This window comes from Echinops telfairi, unplaced genomic scaffold (genome assembly GCF_000313985.2).
Source record: "Echinops telfairi isolate 266 unplaced genomic scaffold, ASM31398v2 ScPeMD7_7469;HRSCAF=8507_1, whole genome shotgun sequence".
Taxonomy (NCBI): domain Eukaryota; kingdom Metazoa; phylum Chordata; class Mammalia; order Afrosoricida; family Tenrecidae; genus Echinops; species Echinops telfairi.
The window spans coordinates 72728582-72747767 of NW_022111373.1; the positions used below are offsets into that span (position 1 = coordinate 72728582).

The 19186-nt window shown below is 47.6% G+C and overlaps 1 protein-coding gene across 1 annotated transcript in view; it reads left to right on the forward strand.

Annotated features, from left to right (window-relative positions):
- LHFPL2 (LHFPL tetraspan subfamily member 2) overlaps positions 1-19186 on the forward strand; it is a 216862-nt gene that overhangs the window by 179378 nt on the left and 18298 nt on the right. The window contains exon 4 of the mRNA XM_004703523.2: positions 11695-12369. Coding sequence (XP_004703580.1) covers positions 11937-12369 — 433 coding nt within the window. The 5' untranslated portion in view covers positions 11695-11936. The remainder of the gene's footprint in view (positions 1-11694; positions 12370-19186) is intronic.

Below are 19186 nucleotides of genomic sequence, written 5' to 3' on the forward strand. Positions count from 1 at the left end.
GGCCAGTCCAACTCTGGTGGGGGGAAATTCAAGGGACGGAAAGGACAGGAGGCCACGCTTGCAATTTCCTGAAACAAATCCATGGCCCTTAGGTAGAGGTAAAAAACGTGAATTGTAAAGATTGTTCAACCCTTCTTGATATGACGGAACTATTCAACTGTATGATATATGGATGAAGCGTCAATCAAACTATTTAAAAACAAAAACAAAAAAGTGAAGTGCAAATAAATTCCCGCTCTGACAAACTGGCAGTCCGTTTGTCCGTTTGAAGAATAAAGATTGCCGCAAGCAAAAGCTCAGTGTTGTCTGTGTTCCAGAGAAACTCCCTGAGACTTGAGCAATAACAATATATAATTACCAAGGATGCAGGAGGGAGGGGGAGGGAAGAGAAGCTTCTATCAAGGCCTCAAACATAAATTGTCATGGAAGTGATGATGGCGACATGTGTAAATAGGTTTGACACAACTGATGTATGGAATGTTATAATAGCTGTCAGAACCCCCAATAAAATGATGGTGGGGGGAAGCAGGCTTAGGGCAGTACTCCTGAGTATGCCCGCTCTGGCAGGTGACAGCTCCTTCCTATTAGCCTGCTATCATGGGCATATGAACTAATTCGGACCATATATATATATATATATATATTCAAAGAAAACAACAAAAAATGTACTTAGTTTAGTAAATAGTATCAATACAGTGAACCCTCGTTTATTGCGGTTAATCGGTTCTAGACCCTACCGTGATAAATGAAATTCCATGAAGTAGGATTCCTTATTTGTAAATCAAATATTTTCGTAGTTAGAGCATAGAGGACATGAAAAAACACCCTTTAGTCACCATTACACTCGTATTACCCAATTTATTAAACGAAAAAGGGAAAATACAGTAAAAAATTTTGGACGTTACAATTATCATTTATTATTTATTATATTATTTATGGCATCAAGCGTGTACAGTATGAGCCAATCAGTGGTAGTAATGACAGAGCATGCGCTGTTACGCAAAAACCGCGATAGAGTGAAGCCGCGGAAGTCGAAGCGCGAAGTGGCGAGGGTTCACTGTATATAGAAAACACAATTTATTCATATTCTAGTGCCCTTTTACTTGTAAAAATCATAGAAATAAACTTTAAAATGCACCTGCAAATTTCAAAGTGGCTTTCTTTGAGAAGCTTCCAGAAAGGGATTTCTCAACCCCATCCCACCCACCCACACCCTACCATCAAGCTGATTCGGACTCATGGAGACCCTTTAGGACAGCGTAGAACTGTCCCCTTTGTAAATCTTCCCGGGTAGGTTCAAACTGTTGACCTTGAGGTGAGCAGCTCAATACGTAATCCGCGACACCACCAGGAAAGAGCCCCTTCAGCCTTGGCAGGACCAGCATTTGGGGCCGGAGCATGTTGTTGTTGAGGCTGCTCTGAGCCTTGCGAGAGCTAATAGCATCCTTGGGCTCTACCTACTAGATGCCCAGAGCAGCTTCTTCCTCAAAGTTGTGACAGCCCTAAACTTCTCCATATATTTCCAACTGTCCCCTGGCAGGCACCATCACCCCTAACGGAAACCAGTGCTCATCGAGGGGATGGAGGTAGAGGGTTCTCACCGAGGAAGAGGAGATACGGATGCCGAGCCTATTTAGACAGTAATTCAAACAAGGTGGTTATAAGTCCATTTGGAGCCTTCTCTCAAATAAAATCAAGAAGTCTGTGTTTCTGTAATCGGAATGTGTTTGTGCAGGGTGGCCGGGGAAGTAAGAGTTTTCAGAATTTATTTTGGTAACTGATGTAACAAAGAAAAAGGGTGGGTGTCCTGCAACGTGCTAGGCTTCCTGCACCCATGCTAGCCTTTCAGGGCTGGAAGCTGCCTCGGCGTGTGAGGATTTGGGGACAACATGTGAGCTGATGGAACAGCTGGGGGACAGGATCACTTGTGCTTTTGAGGGCTGGGCTGAGGACAGGTGGTTTGGCCACCGGCTCGCTCTCTCCCTCTCTCCTCAGCCTTCCTCCCTCTCTGACCTCCCTCTCCAGCACCACAGAACCGCATAGGCTGGCCTGCCTAGCGGGGAGTGTTGAGCCTCCTAAAGATTCTCCTGCAACCTTGATTCAGTGCCTTTTGAACAGGTGGCCCGTGTCCTCTTCTAGGAGATGGGGGTAGTCCAAGGACCACACTCTTAAGAAGCAGCATTCTAGAAGGTCTTTCCAACGTTTGGAGTGAAAAAGAACATACATTCTACCTCTGCCCTGCCTCTCTCACTGCCTGTGAGTCCATTCGGACTCATAGCGACCCTGTAGGACAGGGTAGAACTGCCCCGTGAGTTTCTGAGACAGTAACTCTTTACGGGAGTAGAAAGTCCTGCCTTTCTCCTGCAGAGCGCCTAGTGGTTCCCAACTGCTGACCTTGCAGTTAGCAGCAGTTTTCTTGGACTCGTTGATTTAATTGGGTCACAGAGCAAAGTGACTCTCTGATTTTTAGGAGGTGAGTGCAAACATATCTAGGGGGAAATGCCAAGACGACAGCCCCTCTTCGAATGATCCAGGAAGAAAAGTGTGGTTGCATGTTCGTGAGACTGTGTCCACCGTGCCTCGTTCATTGTTGTGTGTTACCAATAGATGGAACCGAGGAGCTACACGATTTACTTTCCCTTGTACGTGGATTTGCCCAAATGCATATGTCATTTGATTTCTTGACCAATGCTTTCAAGGGTGTTGACTAGATCCAAGTAAAATAAAATCCCTGGCAACGTCAACATTTTTTGTTTGTTTATCATGATGTTGCCTAGTCGTCTAGTTGTGAGGATTTTTGTTTTCTTTACACTGAGTTGTAACACATGCGAATGGCCACCATCTTTGCTCTTCATCTGTAAGTGCTTCGAGTCTTCCTCACTTTCAGCAGCAAAAGAGTGTCACTTGTGCATCACGGCTTGTTGAGGAACTGATGCTGTCTTCTTTAAAAACAATTCCAGCTTCTCAGATTATTTGTTCATTATCCAGATTGAGAACGTCTGGTGAGACAATACAACCCTGCTGCACACCTTGCTTGATGTTTAAACCCCTTAGTAGCCCTTCATTCTGCCTGAACAACTGCCTCCTGGTCTATGAACAGAGTCCACATGAACTTTTCTGGAATTCCCATTCTTTGTTACATCATCCATAATTGGTTATGATCCACATAATTGAATGTCTTTTCATGGAGAATAAAATACAGTTAAACATCTTTCTGATAGTTCCTGCGTTCAGTCAAATTCCATCTGACATCAGTAATGATATCTCTTGTTCTACTACTCCGCTGACTCCCTCTTGAATTTCTGGTGGGCCCCTTTGGTTACCACAGTGTTTTTTAATTAACTTCTGCAAAATTTTACTTTTGTGCGCTATGAATTAGATGGTTCAATAATTTCCACATTCGGTTTATCATCTTTTTTTTTGAATGGATACAAATATAGCTCTCTTCCAATCAGTTGGACAGAGAGCTGCCTTCTAAATTTCTTAGTACAAATTGAGCACTACCAGCATTGTATTCATATGTTGAAACATCTCAATTGGTATTTTGTCAGTTCCTGGAACCTCATTTTTTGCCAAAGCCTTCAGTGCTGCTTGACCTTCTTGCTTCAGTATCATCAGTTCTCAGTGCTATGCTACCTCCAGTTCTTTTTGGAACCATGGATGTGTGTATTCCATAAAACTTCTTTTAAAAAAATATAAATATATATATACACACCCCACACACATATATATATTTGTGTGTGAATTTCATTTTGCACATTAACAGGAGTGAATTCCAAGCTTCAGTTGGTTGTAATTATTCTTATTGATAAAAGTAGGTTTTTCTTTCTTAATAAAACACTTTATATTGCCCGTTGGGTATAGACTGCAGATCAGATCAGCAGTTTTACTTTGAACAGTGCATGCCATTTTGCTAATGTACTGCAATCCACTTCCTCCCTGTGTTTCTGTCTCCACCCCCTCCTTTTCTAACTCTCCTGAACTTGCCTCCCTTCCATCTTCTGCTGATGCTTCCTTCAGTATTCGGTATTTTGCCCACTGAACCCTTCAGTATTACAACCTGATGCTTGAAGTTTTTCTTCAGTTCTTTCAGTTTGTGAAATGCATTTCATTATAATATTTGATTTTTTCTTTTTAAAAAATCATGTTATTGGGGGCTCGTACAACTCTTACTACATTCCATCCATCCATCCATTATAATATTTGATTTTGTCTTCTCCAGCCACCCTCGGAGATTTTCTGTTCAACTCTTGAACTTTGGCATTTTTTCCCTCATTCGTTTAAGTTATCCTGCATTCAAGAGCAAGCTTCGGGGTCGCTTTTGACATCCACTTTGTTCTCTTATTTCTTTCCTATCTTTTCCGTGACCTTTTGCTTTTTCCATGTATGGTATCCTTGATGCCATCCATCTGGTCTTGAGGAATTAGTGTTTAATGCGTCCAACCTATCCTTGAGATGCTCACTAAGTTTAAGTGGGTGTATCAAAGTATGATTCTGTCTCGCATGGACTTGTTTTAATTTTCTTCACCTTCCACTTGAACTTGCAAATGATGAACTGTTCCAAACTCGGCCCATCATCTCTTCCAGAGATGTCGTCAAATTGATTCCTGTGTATCCCTCTGGCAAGGTCCTTTTGTGTCGTTATCACTAATGTTATTGAAATAAGGTGTTTTTAATTCATTGGTTGGGAGATCTGGTGGCATAGTGGGTTACACATTGATGGGGAATCAAAACGTCATGCGTTCAAACCCAGCAATTGCTCTTTGGGGGAAAGATGTCGACTCTTGTAAAGATTTAAAGCCTCAGAAACCCAAAGGGACCGTTCTACACTGTCCTGTAGGGTCACTATGAGTCCTAATCGATCGGGCCTAATCGATTGTATGTCCGTGAGTCTGGAGAATGAATTGGTTGTTGGTCTTGCAAAATTCTATCATGTAATCACCAATGTTGTTTCTATTACCAAAAAACATTTTTAGCTAGTGATCCTTCTCCTTTGTTTCCAAATCATCAATAATTAATGGTGCAGCTTGATCGCAAGTTTGATCAATTTTACGGTACAAAACCAAAATCCAAACACACTACCATCGAGTTGATTCCAACTCATAGCAACCCTATACAGGGTTTCTGAAACTGTAAATCTTTACAGGGCCAGATAACCTCATCTGTCTACCATTGACTGACTGGTGGGTTCGAACCACTCACTGTCAGGTTAGCAGTCATCAGGGCTTCCTTGATTTTACTATAGATTCCCCAAACAAACCAACCTACTGCCATCAAGTCAATCCAGTGTATACTGACCCGTAGAACAGAACCGCCCTAGAGGATTTCTGAGTGTGTAAACCCTTTATGAAAGCAACCCGCCACATCTTGCTCGCCCAGAGCACCAGCACCCCAGCCTAGCACTAAGCATTGTGCCCCGAGGACTCCCAGCAATAGACAGGTGGAACAAATGTGGCAAGATGTTAACGTGTTGAATCTGGGTGTTGGCTATATGAGGAAGCTGTTCATTGCTCTTTTCAGCTTACCTCTGTGATGGAACTACTTCATGATGAAGCTGAGACAAAGAGGGGGGGGGCGCGTAACCTCGTTCACTGGGTTTCTTGTTCCTGTAATGGCACGTAGGGCTGTGTGAGAAACCTTTGATTGAAGTCCTTTTCGTTTCCCTCCACCTTGCTCAGCAAATGGGAACTTTGCCCTGGGTTTCTAATCTTCCAGCCAACGGGCCCTGGGCAGCGTGGGTCACACTCCCTACTGACAAGAGGAAGTGGCCAAAGATAGTGCCCTCCTGACATAAGGTGCGCACACCAGGCCGGCTCTGCTCGGCAGCCTCACCCTTTGTGAGAAGTGAGGCCTTTGTAGAAAGTGTGGATGACTGGCTCGCACTGACCACCAGCTATAAAAACGCCTGCCTCTGGAGTCTAACTGTGTTCTTACTCTAGGTTTCTGTAGTGGGCTTCCTGTTTTCAATTACTTGCTAGTAGGCTTTACTCTGTAAGCCTTTGTGACACCCATACTATCATTTTAACAAAAGCCCAAAGGTGGTCCAGGTGATCCCCGAGCATCAGGAATTAGATCGATCGCCAAGTCAGGTCTTTTAAAGAAGAGTAGCCCACCAATAATAAACAAACTAACCCAAACTCCCTGCCAGAAAGTTGATTCCGATTCATAGCAACCCTATAGGGCAGGGTAGAACTGCCCCTTGGGGTTTCTGAGAATTTAAATCTTTAAAAGAGTAGACAGTCTCTTCTTTCTCCCTGCTGGGTTTGAACTGCCGGCCTTATGGTTAGCAGCTTTGTGCATAGCCCACTATGGCACCAGGGCGCCTTAGTGTGTGTTTTCACATTGTATTGCACTTTTGGTGAATGTTGACAGAGCAAATTCGTGTTCTCAACCAGGAGTTGAGAAATTGCTCCACAGCATTGGAGGTTTCCTCATGGGGAGGGGGGCCCCCAGTTCTACTCTGCCATTGCCCCTCTCCCTCCCTGTCTTTTCACCTTAAGTTTGGGGTACAGGGTGCTGTTTTCGTCTCACAGAGCTGTATGGTCTTCTTGGTCTTTGGTGTATAGTCCTATTATTTGCCTGAAATGTGGCCGAAGGGAGTGTCTTCAATTTCAGGTTAGACAGTTATCTCAGGACCATCGTCTCAGGAGTTCCTGTAATCTCTTCTGAACCCGCCAGTCTGGTCTTTCTCTTTTTCTGCTTTGAACTTTGCCCTACATTTTCTGGAACCCATTCTCACCAGGCTTGCCTAGTGTTGTCTTCTGGGGAGGAAGTGGCGGAGGTACCTCTGTTTGTATACAGGTGGACTCCGGTGCCGTCTCCCTCACCTATCTGACACAGTTCGTTCCCCGGGCCTCATCTCACACGGTATTGTTAGTTTTTCCTGCTGTTGCACAGCTGTGTGTGACGGCATTTACTGTAGTCATCCAGCCCACCAAAACCCACTGCCATCAAGGTGGTCTCTAGAAGGCAGAACCATAGGGTTACAAGTGGGGCACGAGTTGGATTACTAACCACAAGGTCAGCAATTCGAAACTACCAGCTGCTCCTTGGAAGAAAGAGGAGGCTTTGCGCTCTCTTAAGATGACAGCCTGGGAAACCCACAAGGGCGCTCCCCTTTCTCCTGTGGGGTCACTATGCATCAAATCGACTTGATGGCAGGGAGTGGGTTGAGTGAAGGACAGAGTAGAATAGTTCAGAGTTTCCAAGGCTATACATCTTTACCAGAGCAGAAAGCCTCTTTCCCCCCTCCCCTGCCCCCAACCCCCACCCCGCCTGAGCAACTAGTGGATTTGAACCACTGGCCTTGTAGTTAGCAACCACCACTGTGTTACCACTACGCTACCAGGGCTCCCGTGGTTGTCCAAGACCTGGGTTTAGTAGTGAGCCTCGCAGCAGTGAGACTTACTGTCCGCAGGAACCAGTGCTCCTGTTGAGCCGCTGTGCTGGTGCTGTGCAGTTGGTGAGGGTGGCTTTCCACTTGATGCAGGTGTCCTCTTAGCAAGTACCTGCCTTTCCCTTTGCAGGTGCACATGGCCAAAATGTGACACCGTACAGACCACAAAGCATTCTAGACTGATCTTGTGTTTTTCTGGGGTTTTCCTTGCCCTAAGAACCTGAGGACTTTCCTTGGAGTTTTCCTTGCTCACAGTGACCGTTCCTTCTTTAGTAGCAATTCATGAACTTGGGGAGTGGGGGGACCAAAACATCGAATGTCCCTGTTTAAAACAGAGAAGGCCAACAGCCTCACACAAGCTACTTTGATGTGGACATGGAAATGTGGTGCACAGGATGGGAAGATCGAATTCTACTTCATGGGTCCCTAAATTTAAAACAACAACTCCTAGCAACTTGCTAGAACCGAGTAGAGTTGCCTCTGTGGGTGTCAGCATCTATAACTCTTTGCAGTAGAAAGCCTCATCTTTACCCCACAGAGTAGCTGGTGATTTTGAACTGCTGACTTTGCGCTTAGCAGCCCAAGGCATTATCCACCACGCCACCAGGACACTAGCAGCTGCATAGTCCTGCCTTCAGTTTAGCCCGTTGGTGAGTTCTTGGCTACAGTGACTAAGCACAGACGTCCCATCTTCTTCCTCCTGAAGTTTCATACCCTTTCCCTTCAGACCCTGCAGTCTAACTGCTCTCCCAAGTCAGCAGTGCATGCTGGCCAGGACAGGGGCCACTTGGTATAGCCCTTCAGCGAGTAATCCATCGCCTGAGAAACTGCAGCGGGGCCCTCCGGTTCTTCAAGAGGACAAAAATAGTTTTATATTGCCATTAACAAGTCCGGATACATCATTGCTGTGGGGTCGTTTGTATTCCGTCTTGATTTTGTATGATTTTCTGTTGCGTGGAACCCAGATGAGGGAAGTATGGAATGAAAACACAATGGCATGGAACAGTTTCACAAACTTTGGAACCCTTCGTTGTATGGACCCCCTTTTATGAAATATCTAGAATAGGCAAATGTATAGAAATGAACTCATGGGGCCCCATGTGTTACAGAATAGAATTCCATGGGGCTTTCTTAGCTATAGTCTTTAAGGAGATAGATGCCAAGTCCGCTAGGTTAACAATGAAGCTCAAATCCTTTGTACCGCTCAGGCACTGACGGGAGTTGGGATCGACTCAATGGCATTGGATGTGGGGTTTCGTGCAGAAACCAGACTTGGTTGGCAGGATGGAGGAGGAAAGGGAGATACTGCTTAGAGACTCTGTTAGGATGTCAAGGTTGATGGGAAATTTTGGAAATGTCGAGAAATGGTGGTTGCCCAGCCTGAGGACTATACTGAATGTCACTGAATTGGATGTGTGAGAAATGTTTTAGAGGCAAATGTTTTGTTACACACAGAAAAGGAGGGAAGGGCCTTTAAAAAAGTTTGTAGACAAAGGGAATGAAAAGAGAATGGAATTTTTATCTCCTTGCATATACGAAGGGGTTCTGAAAAGTTCGTGGGAAATTTGTATTATTTTAATTCCACTGTCCCACAAACTTAAAAAAACGTGTGTATGTGTGTGTAACTAACCACAAACAAAAATTTTCCCCTTTAATTGCCACTAACAAAAGAGGGAGAAGATTGCAGAGAGACCAGGCTTTTATAGATGTGTAGTGGACTAGGCTCTCCACTTGCGGGTTCAGAGTCTCTGTGAACCTGGTGGGCAGGTGTAACCTCTGGGGCCTCCCCAGAGACACTGCCCTCTATTATTTCATTCTCATTCAGAATGATCACGGTCAGGCTGAGCAATCCCATTCACAGCTTTTCCGAATTGATCGCTTCTTTCCCAAAAGGCTTCTCCCAACAAAATTAAGAGGGGAGGTTGAGTGAGTGAGTGAGAAAGAAAGAGCTTTCTGGCCTAACGATAATTTCTTTTCACCAGTTGAGTTGGCAGTTAAGCTAGGCAGTGGGAAGACCAAAGGACCAGGACCCTGCCTTTGAAGCCACCAGGGAAGCTTAGAGACAAGATCCACCTGTCCCTGAAGAGCTTGAACTGAGTCTTGTGTCTGTAATGACCAGGTTTCTACGATCGACTACTGATCACCTGCATTGTGGAAATCGTTATCCGGCCAGCATCATTGAGGGGAGGGAAAGGAGTTCACACTCTACTGGTGGCTGTGCTGGATACTTTAACGGCTTCTTGCTTATTCCTTACAGCTGTAAGCTGGTGTCAGGGGTATGAGAACTATCCCCATGTGGGAGAGAGGAAGGTGGAGCTCAGAGATGTTAGAGATCCACATGGCTGGATTTGGAACCCGAGTCCGATGGAATCTAACTCTCATGTAGCAGCACACCCCATCTCTCCTTTACAGTACTGCACACACAAACACCCTGTGCCTTAGTATTATGCCTGCTAATTCTCTTCAATATCATCTTGTATACTAGAGCGATGTGATAGACCCTGCCTGATGAGGTAACGAGCGTCAAACCTTAATTGGAGGCAGCTGGCTGGCCACCCAGCAGGCAGCCTTCCGATGTCGAGGGTAGGAACAAGCAAGCGAGGCTTTGGTATTGGGCTTCCTTACTTCCCCATCTCCCGCTACCCAGATAACCACTGCCCCACGCCTGCTCCCAGCATTCCAGGGCGCTCTCTGCAGTTCATTTGGTAGCCTGCACCTCGTCCTTCAGAAGAGAGCCATGTGCCCGTCTGGCAGATTTGAGCTGCCCTGTTCACCCTGCCCTGGAGCAGTGGCAGAAACGGGCCTGATGGCCCTGGTGGCCTGTTCAGGGTGCAGGCTTCTCTGCTGGCGGTTTGGGCTGTGTGAGCAAGTCCTCTGGTGATGAAGTCATTTGTCCCGGGGAACAGAATGCTCCTCTGTGAAATCAGAAACAATGGGCATGTTGAGTTCCAGACCTGGGGTGAGTCGAAGCTGGGGGGCAGAGGCACATGGTGATGAATTGGGACAGTTCAAGGGATGCATTCTTCCAGACAAATTTCTGTTGTCAACAAGTCAACTCAGTTGTAATGACACTTAGTTAAGGGTCATTAATGCCTGGGTTTTGAAAAATTTCCCCCAAGTGAGTAAGTTAAGAACTCTCCCCTGACTTCATAGTTAATGCCGTTGGTCTAAAAATAACCTTTTGAGAAATGGATGAGAGAGTAGGGGTAGCACTGTTTTATTATTTATCATGGGATTGTTTTCCTTTGCATTTGTATTTAAGTAAGAAGCCAGTTAGTACCCACAGGTGTTTAGTGTCTTGCTAGTTATAATTTCCAGGTAATAAAACTTGGGTGTTATCTAGGTGCAAATGTTTCAGACCTTTGTTTACAGAGCACTAACGAATCGAGGGTGGAAGATGGGGCTCTCTCTCCCCTAAGGAGTTACTTGCACCCTGTCCTATCTGGTCTTAATGCATCAGAATCAGCTCAACAGCAGTGAGAGGTGTGTTTTGTTTGAGTCTTACAAACTAAGAAAAAAGAAGTCACCATCTGCTATAGCCCTCCCTGCTGTTTGACTTGCTCCATCAGAGCAGCAGCCCCGGTGGGGTAGTGGGTTACTTGCTGGGCTGCTAACCACACGGTCAGCAGTTCCAATCCACCAGCCATTCTGCTGGAGGAAGAGGTGGCTTTCTACTCCCTTGAACACGTAACCTTGGATCCCCACAGGGGGCCAGTTCTACCCTGCCTTATAGGGTCTCTGAGTCAGAATCAACTCAAGGGTAGTGCGTTTGGGGGGGTTTTGGCCGGTGGGGGGAGGGGGTTGGAGGGGGGGCGTTAAGTAAGAGGTGATGGGACAGGGTGCCCTGCGAGGGCAGCAGTTTGGAGCAATGCCCCCTGTACACCTCAGGGTGTGCGGAGATGCAAGCCGAAATGGTCACCAGGCCCTGCCTGCTCCCTAAAGATAAGTTTAACAGCCACACGCGGTTCCCAGTGTGTGGGAAGGGAGCATTGGAAACAAAGAAAAGCAGCAAATGCACAGGCACAGCAGGGACCTTGGCCCCGGACCAGGACCTGGGGGCGTGGGGGGGGGGGCGTGGAGACTGCCTGCGACCAGAGCAGGCACCGGGCTGAGGGAGGCCCGGGAGGGCATCTGGGCAGGAGAGGTCCGGCCGCGGGAACAGCCCGGAAGGTGTGACCCAAGGCCGGAGTTGAAACACCGACGCTTGGGTTTCAGCCCTCGGGGCTGTGCTCTTGGCCGCGCTGCCTGGGCGGGGCCTGCGCTCTCGGCTAACCGCCCTCCTCCTCTCTCTCCCCAAGGTGAGAGCCGCGGGGCGGGCCAGCTGGGGAAGCCACACCGCCATGTGTCAGTATGCACGCTGACCGCCGGGCCGCCTGCTCGAGACCCGGCGCCCGACGGAGAAAGGCCGAGCAGCCCCGGGACTGAGTGAGCGGATGATCGGCGCGGCCAACTTCCTCCTCTGAGGCTGGCCGAGCCTCGGGCGCCTTTCCTGCTCCTCCGATCAAGCCCGCGGCGCCCTGACGCCACCTGGAACCTCAACATGTGTCATGTCATTGTCACCTGCCGCTCGATGCTCTGGACCCTGCTGAGTATCGTGGTGGCATTTGCTGAACTCATTGCCTTCATGAGCGCAGACTGGCTCATCGGGAAAGCCAAGGCGACTCGCAGCCCCGCGGGGCCCGACAACCAGACGGGCGGCCCCGGGGAGCCCTACCACCCCACCCTGGGCATCTACGCCCGCTGCATCCGCAACCCCGGGGTGCAGCACTTCCAGCGCGAGACGCTGTGCGGGCCCTACGCCGAGAACTTCGGCGAGATCGCCAGCGGCTTCTGGCAGGCCACCGCTATCTTCCTGGCGCTGGGCATCTTCATCCTGTGCACGGTGGCCCTGGTGTCCGTCTTCACCATGTGCGTGCAGAGCATCATGAAGAAAAGCATCTTCAACGTCTGCGGGCTGCTGCAAGGGATCGCAGGTGAGCGTGGTGCTGGGGGACGCCGCCCGCGGCCCGGCAACTGGCTGCTTTCGGGGCGTCGCGCTGCTTTAGTCAAAGTGCCCCCCCTCCCAGGCGACGGGATTCGGGACCACGCTTCCCGGGTGTGTCTCGCCCCTACCTGGGAGAAGGGGTCTTGTCCTTTTTGGGGCTCCAGCCATCCTCTGGACTGGTTGTTTCTTGGGGCTTGAAGTTGTCGGTTTGGGTTCACTAAATGGCCTTGTGGACTTCCCCCGCCCCCGTAGTTAACAGCAGGGTTCCCATGCCGGTGCCTTCCCCACGGAGGGATCCCGGCTGAGCAGGAAGGTCCGCGCGCCTGGTCCCCGCGCACTGCGCTCCGCGAGTCCCCACGGGGAGGAGTGTCGGCCGCTCCCCGCCGAGGGACCCTCTGGTTGAAATTGTCTGTCTCCCGGAACTGGCGGCATCTTCTGTACTCTCCCACCCGAAACGGCAAGGGGATCCTTCCCCCTTCCGGGTAGTTCTCAGTACTGAGCTCCTTGGAAGTCGCGGGGAGGGGGAGCTGCTGCGGTGGCTGCCAGCTTTCTAACTTCGCTCGCGCTCCTGAGTTGGGTCCTGAACCGACTCTGTGCGCTTTTGATTCCAAGGGCTTGTTCTTGGCAGCAGTTCATTCTCTTTGTCTCTGTGTGTCGGTCTCTGTCTGTCTCTCATCTGTTTGTCTTCATTCAAAGGGCTTCTTCTTGGCAACAGAAATCCGTGTATGTGTGAGAGAGAGTGCAAGCGAGCGCACATCTTCATTCAAAGCCTTTTATACTAGCAACAGAAATTCTTTTTTAAAAATCATTTTACTGGGGGCTCTTACAGCTCTTACCACAAGCAAGCCATCCATCCATTGTGTCAAGCACATTTGTACATATGTTGCCATCATTGAAATTATTTTTGTTTCTCCTTATCTCTATAACTGTCACACACACGAGTATCTGTCTTGAATCAAAGAATTTTTTTCACTCCTCCCCCCAACAGTTTTATTGGCAAATAATTCACATATCCCACAATTCAGTGGCTTCAGTCACATCAGGAAAATTTGTACAGTCATCACCACAATCAGTTTTAGGACATTTTCTTCATTTTTGCTTTCATCTTTATTAGTTCCCTATTTCCCCCCAACCTCCGCTGCCATACCCCGAGAGACCATCAACCAGTTAGTCTACATAGATTTGTCTATCCTGGATTTCATATACAGAAAAAACATTAAAAACAAAACAAAAAACCAACAAGAGTAACAGGACAGATAAAAAGCCTCAATAGAAAAAGTTAAGAACTAGAGCAAATTTAAATGGGTCATAAGGAAGAACAAATGACAGGTGCTGAATTTTAAACAAATGGCACCCCCACCATCTACTTTCCAATGCACCCTGCATGATAGCAAGGCCAGTCACATCCTTGGTCCATGGCCAGAGTGGATTCCCCAGGAACTTAATCCACACGGATTTCCCCTTCACCTTTAAAAATACATATTATTAAATAAAACATTATTATGGGTCTAAAGCTTTAAAATGGGCCTAAAGGGAGATCAAATGACATTACAGTTTGACCTATGTCTGCCATAATAGACTTCACAATACTCTCTGTCAGATAACAGGACTATTCACATCCCTAAACAACGATCAGAGGGGATTCACCGGAGGGTAAATCCACATATGGACCCTGTAAATGGGTTTTGGGCTTCCACTATCATCCAGAACTTTTTGCAAACCACATGTTCACAATTTAAGCTCTAGTGCTATTCCCTCCTTTAGATTTGGATTATATCATTTGCAATCCTTGGATCACACAGGCTGGTGTACTTCTTTCATGTGGACTTTTACTAACTTGATGACAGAAATTCAATCTGTCTTCTCTCTCTCTCACACCCACCTCTTCCCTATCCCCCCTCCCCCTTTGATGAGCTTGAAGGCATCCTCAAGGAACTAAAAAGGCTCCTGCTTTAATTTTCAGGAAAGGGGGGGAGGTTGATCACTTTTCAAACAATCCCAGTGCAGGTATTTATTCATCTGAATGCAAGCTGGACAGATGGCAAGCCAACTGCAGCCCTAGATGACGGGCACAGCTCTCAGCACAGGATCCCAGATGATTTCACTCTGGTTTGCCTTTTAGCAAACTCTTGAGCTCCGAGCTCAGCAGGGCTGCTTCCAAATAAGCTGATGAAATGAGATGCTCTTTTTTGTTGGTGGTGGTGGTTTTAATTTTCAAACATTTGGGAGGAGAAAATCTTCCATTCTTCCCCTCTCAGAGGCTCCATAGCAGTGTAGCTAAGGTACCAACAGACAATTACAGATTTGTCCACATAGGGGATACTCTCTAATCAGACACCAGAATCCTTAAATCTTCTGCCCCCCAAAAAACAATCCCAGGGCCCTCGTCTCATTATTTACCCAGGCCAGTCCAAGTACCAATGACACAGGCAGTCCCTGAGTCAAGCTAGGCTACAATCCTCATCTCGAACCTTGTTCCTAGCAGTTTAACTTGGGATGCCTGTGTCATCTCACCAGACCTCAGTATTCCTCTTCTGAAAAATGGGTGACTTGGGACACATAGATGGATATGAAACTATATATTTCTAAATTCTGTTCTGTTGTACCCTTTTGAAATGTACAAGTATACAGTGAACCCTCGTTTATCGCGGTTAATCGGTTCTAGACCCTACCGTGATAAATGAAATTCCGCGAAGTAGGATTCCTTATTTGTAAATCAAATATTTTCGTAGTTAGAGCATAGAGGACATGAAAAAACACCCTTTAGTCACCATTACACTCGTATTACCCAATTTATTAAATGAAAAAGGGAAAATACAGTAAAACATTTTGGACGTTACAATTATCATTTATTATTTATTATATCATTTATGGCATCTAGTTTACAGTATTAAGACTTGTCACGATGCGCTTTGCTTCCTTGTTGAAAGTGAAAGTAGCCGTAGCACGGATGTTTTTTTCCTCTTTACGGATGGAGCGAACGGAAGACTCATTCAAGTCGAAATGGCGTGCAACCTCCACGATTTTCTTGCCATCTTTGATCATATCCAAAAGTTTTACCTTTTCCTGGATGGTGAGCATCTTCCTCTGGCGCTTATTTTTATTGTCAGAAGGCTTAGAAGAAGCAGCTCGTTTAGGAGCCATCATAGGGCTTAGATAAAATTTCTTTAAAATCGCAATTACAGTACACTGTACAAAAGCAAAAATGCATCTGATACGTAGCTCCGATACGTAGTGATGCAGACAGAAGCGTGTACAGTGTGAGCCAATCAGTGGCAGTAATGACAGAGCATGCACTGTTACGCAAACACTGCGATAGAGTGAAGCCGCGTTAGTCAGTCGAAGCGCGAAGTGGCGAGGGTTCACTGTATTCCATTTGAACTCTGAGAAGTGTTCACATTAAGCAGGACAGCGTTCAGTACTGATCTACCTTTTGTTTATCAGATAACAGCACTCACCGTATTCTCCTCACACAGGGCTACAGGTGTGTGTGCTTACACAGGTGTGTGTATCTCTAGAAGTTTGCGGAGCAAGGTTACCACCGGTTTTTGAAAGATCACAAATAAACACGTGTCTAAGACACCAGCACACAGGCCGTGTGCAAGTCCCGATGAAGAGTGCTAGCAGCCAGCGAGGCCGCTTCATTTTCACGCACTGTACAGCAAGCGCAGCCTCGGAGACTTCAGGCCTTGGAAAGGGGTCTTGTCCACACACTGGCAGGCGGGTGGACCTCAGGTCTGGGACCTGAGGGATGCTTTCCATCCTGAGAGGCAGGATGGTGAGTGCCTCCCAGCAGTGTAGGCCAAGGGTGGGACATCTTGGGCCCTGACACACTGACCTGTCTCTCTCTCAGTCCTTCAGAAGCAAGGACGGATTTACCTCGATCTTGAAGACTTCATCCAAGCTCTGCTCCAAGCATGCAGATGAGTCTATCAATTCCTTTGGTACTCTGGCTGGCTCTTTCAGATCAGTGGCAACAAGCGTTTATCTTGGCACAGAGATCAGAAAAATCTTGGATCTTACTTACACAGACCGATTGTTATTCCCGATTTTCTCTCTCTCCCTTTCTCTTCTTGAGGCCCCTGGGGAAAGGGGGATAGGGGATGGGAGGGAGGAGCAGGAGCACACCTGGGAGTGGGGGTGGGAGTGGGAGGCTCTCTGGCTTTGGGAAAAAATGATCGCATTTTCAAAAAGACAGATTCATGTTCTTCCCACTCTTATGACTTTGCCTCAAAACTTAGGACATTACTCAGACTTTGAACCCTTTCAGAACCTGTAGGACCTGCCAACCTTTTCAGCTTCTCAGATTTCTTGGGAATGTCCTGTCCCCTTGCTACCTCTTATTGGAGCCTGTCCCATAACTGCGGGAATCTGAAGAAGGTGCCTCAACCCCAATCCCACCACCAGAGCCCGCTTGGAACATACGTGCCCCACACAGCTGTATCCAAATCCATAGAACCTCAACATCCTTCCCCTTTGATTTTAGCATGCCTGCCATTACGGAAGGGGCCGTGTGTCTGCGGTTACTCGCTTGGTTTTCTACTCCTGTAAAGAGTCCCTCTCAGAAACCCACAGGGAAACCGGCTCCGCCCTACAGGGGTGCTTTGCATCAGAATCGACTCAGTGGCAGCGAGGTTAAGTTATTTTGCTTGTTCTATTACATTTTAATCAGCTCCCCGGATGATTCTTAGGTAGACCAAGATGATCTGACACCTTCATAAGAATTGCCTGGGTTAAACAGTAGAGTGATGTCGTGTGTCTGGGTTCTCAGCAGGCCATCGAAGCAGGATGAACACATTGGTTCTGAGCCTGCACAGCCCTGTCCAAGGCAGCTGACTTGCCTTCTCTCTTGCTGGCCAACCTGCGTACACATCGAGTCAGATCAGGCTGGACCAGGACTGGTTGCAGCTGTGGAGATCTGCTCTCCCCCCCACTCCTCTCCCGTCTCCCTCCATACCCTGGGCTCTGTCAGCCTGGGCTCTAGCAGACAGTAAAACAAATGGTGAGAACTGAGGCTGTGCCAGAGACCCCCAAGGATTTGGGGAACACGCTAGTCTGTTCTCACAGCTTCCACTTTGGCAAAAGTGCCTTTTTTATAAAATGTGGCTGAGGGGGAAGTGATAAGATATTGTAAGCATATTCTTTGGCTAATCTCATTTTAAATACTAAATTGGCCACAGACTTACATAAGCCCTCTTGATCTATTTGTTTCCCCCCCCAAAAAAGCATAGCAAAAATCATTTTAAAATTGTTATTTTGATTCCAGGAGTCCGAAAGAAGCTGCTACTCCAATGAAAATGCTCAAATTGAAAACTTTAACACACACATGCACACACACATGACCAACTATTAAACCTGTAAGCTTTCAGGTTGGCCTTTAAGATGGGTGGTATTCATGACTCTATTGATGATACAGTTCATGCCTCACTACACACACACACACCACCCCCACCCCTGTCCTTATGGTGGCAGCTGAGAAGTACTGACCAATTCACTTCTGGGAGCCGCAGCTTCCTCACAAAGAGAAAGGAGGGATAGCAGGGCGTGCCTCAGGGTTGGTTTGAGGGTTGGATTTGCGAATGTGTGGAAAAGGCTCAGTGGGCATGCTCTCTGACAGTAACTATTCTGTGTTGCCTGTGTGGTGGGTCCTGTAGAGCATCGCTGTGGAGGGGCGCCGACGCCGGCCACGTGCAACAGAGCCAAGTGTGGCCTGATGCTGCACAGCCTCACCCTGGGTGATGAGCTCAGTCCCTTGTCGAGGACACTGTACTTTGAGGGGACTCGCCTTCCAGCTGAGAGCATTCTGTTTGGACCCATAGCATTTTCACTGGCTAACATGGGAGGTAGATCACCAGGCCTTTCTTCCTAGCCTTTGTCTGAAAATTCTTTTGAAGCCCCTCCGACATGGGTGACCTTGCTAGCATTTGAAGTACTGGGGGGGTGGAGCTACATTAGTCTTAAGGTATTTCTGCTTTCCTACCAAGTTTTAGGATAAATTTTTGTTCCTCGAATTGCTGGAATCTAAGGAATAGGGCTGTATTTCATGGCCATTAGAATTGACCCTGATTAATTCAAATAAAATAGGAATTTATTCATTCAAATAAAATAGGAATATGTTGCCTAAGCCCAGTCCCCCTTCCCCCCTTCCTAGCCGTAGAGAGCAGCCCCTGGGCTTTAGTGTCCACCAGACTCACTGCCATCGAGTCAGTGCTGACTCCTAGCAACGCCCAGTGGGTGTCCATGACAGCAGAAAGCCCAGCCTATGTCCCTCTGCCGACCGTGCAGATCGCAGCCCGGTGCTCACCACTGCAGCACCAGGGCTCCCTTGGTGCCCACAGGTGCTTTCTCTGGAAAGCAGATACAGTAATCCAGTGGACAGGGAAACAAAGAACGTCCTCCCTTCCCCTGCTTGGCACAGTCTCTAGGCCTTCCTTGCTGGAAGCAGCTTTGAACAGTCGAGCCTCGATGGCCGGTGTTTTCTCTGACTCCCCTGGCAGAATCCATCACAGGCTGATCAGCCTTCCCTGGGTGAGACCTTGTCCAGGATCTGGCGAAGCCAGAGACACACCATGTTCATAGCCCTCTGGGACTCATTACCAAAGCCGGCTCACCAGCCAGCAGGGGTGTATTTTTGCCCGCCGTCTTCCTTGGGCTGTGACCTGGATGTAATCCATCGTGAAACCGTAGCCTGCAAAGATCCCGGTTTTCCATGACAGCATGGAGCTGCTTATTGTTGGAAATGCACGCAGGGCTCGGCGAGAAGTCCGTGGAATCCCCGGTGACTCAGGTTTGGGAAAGAAGCCACC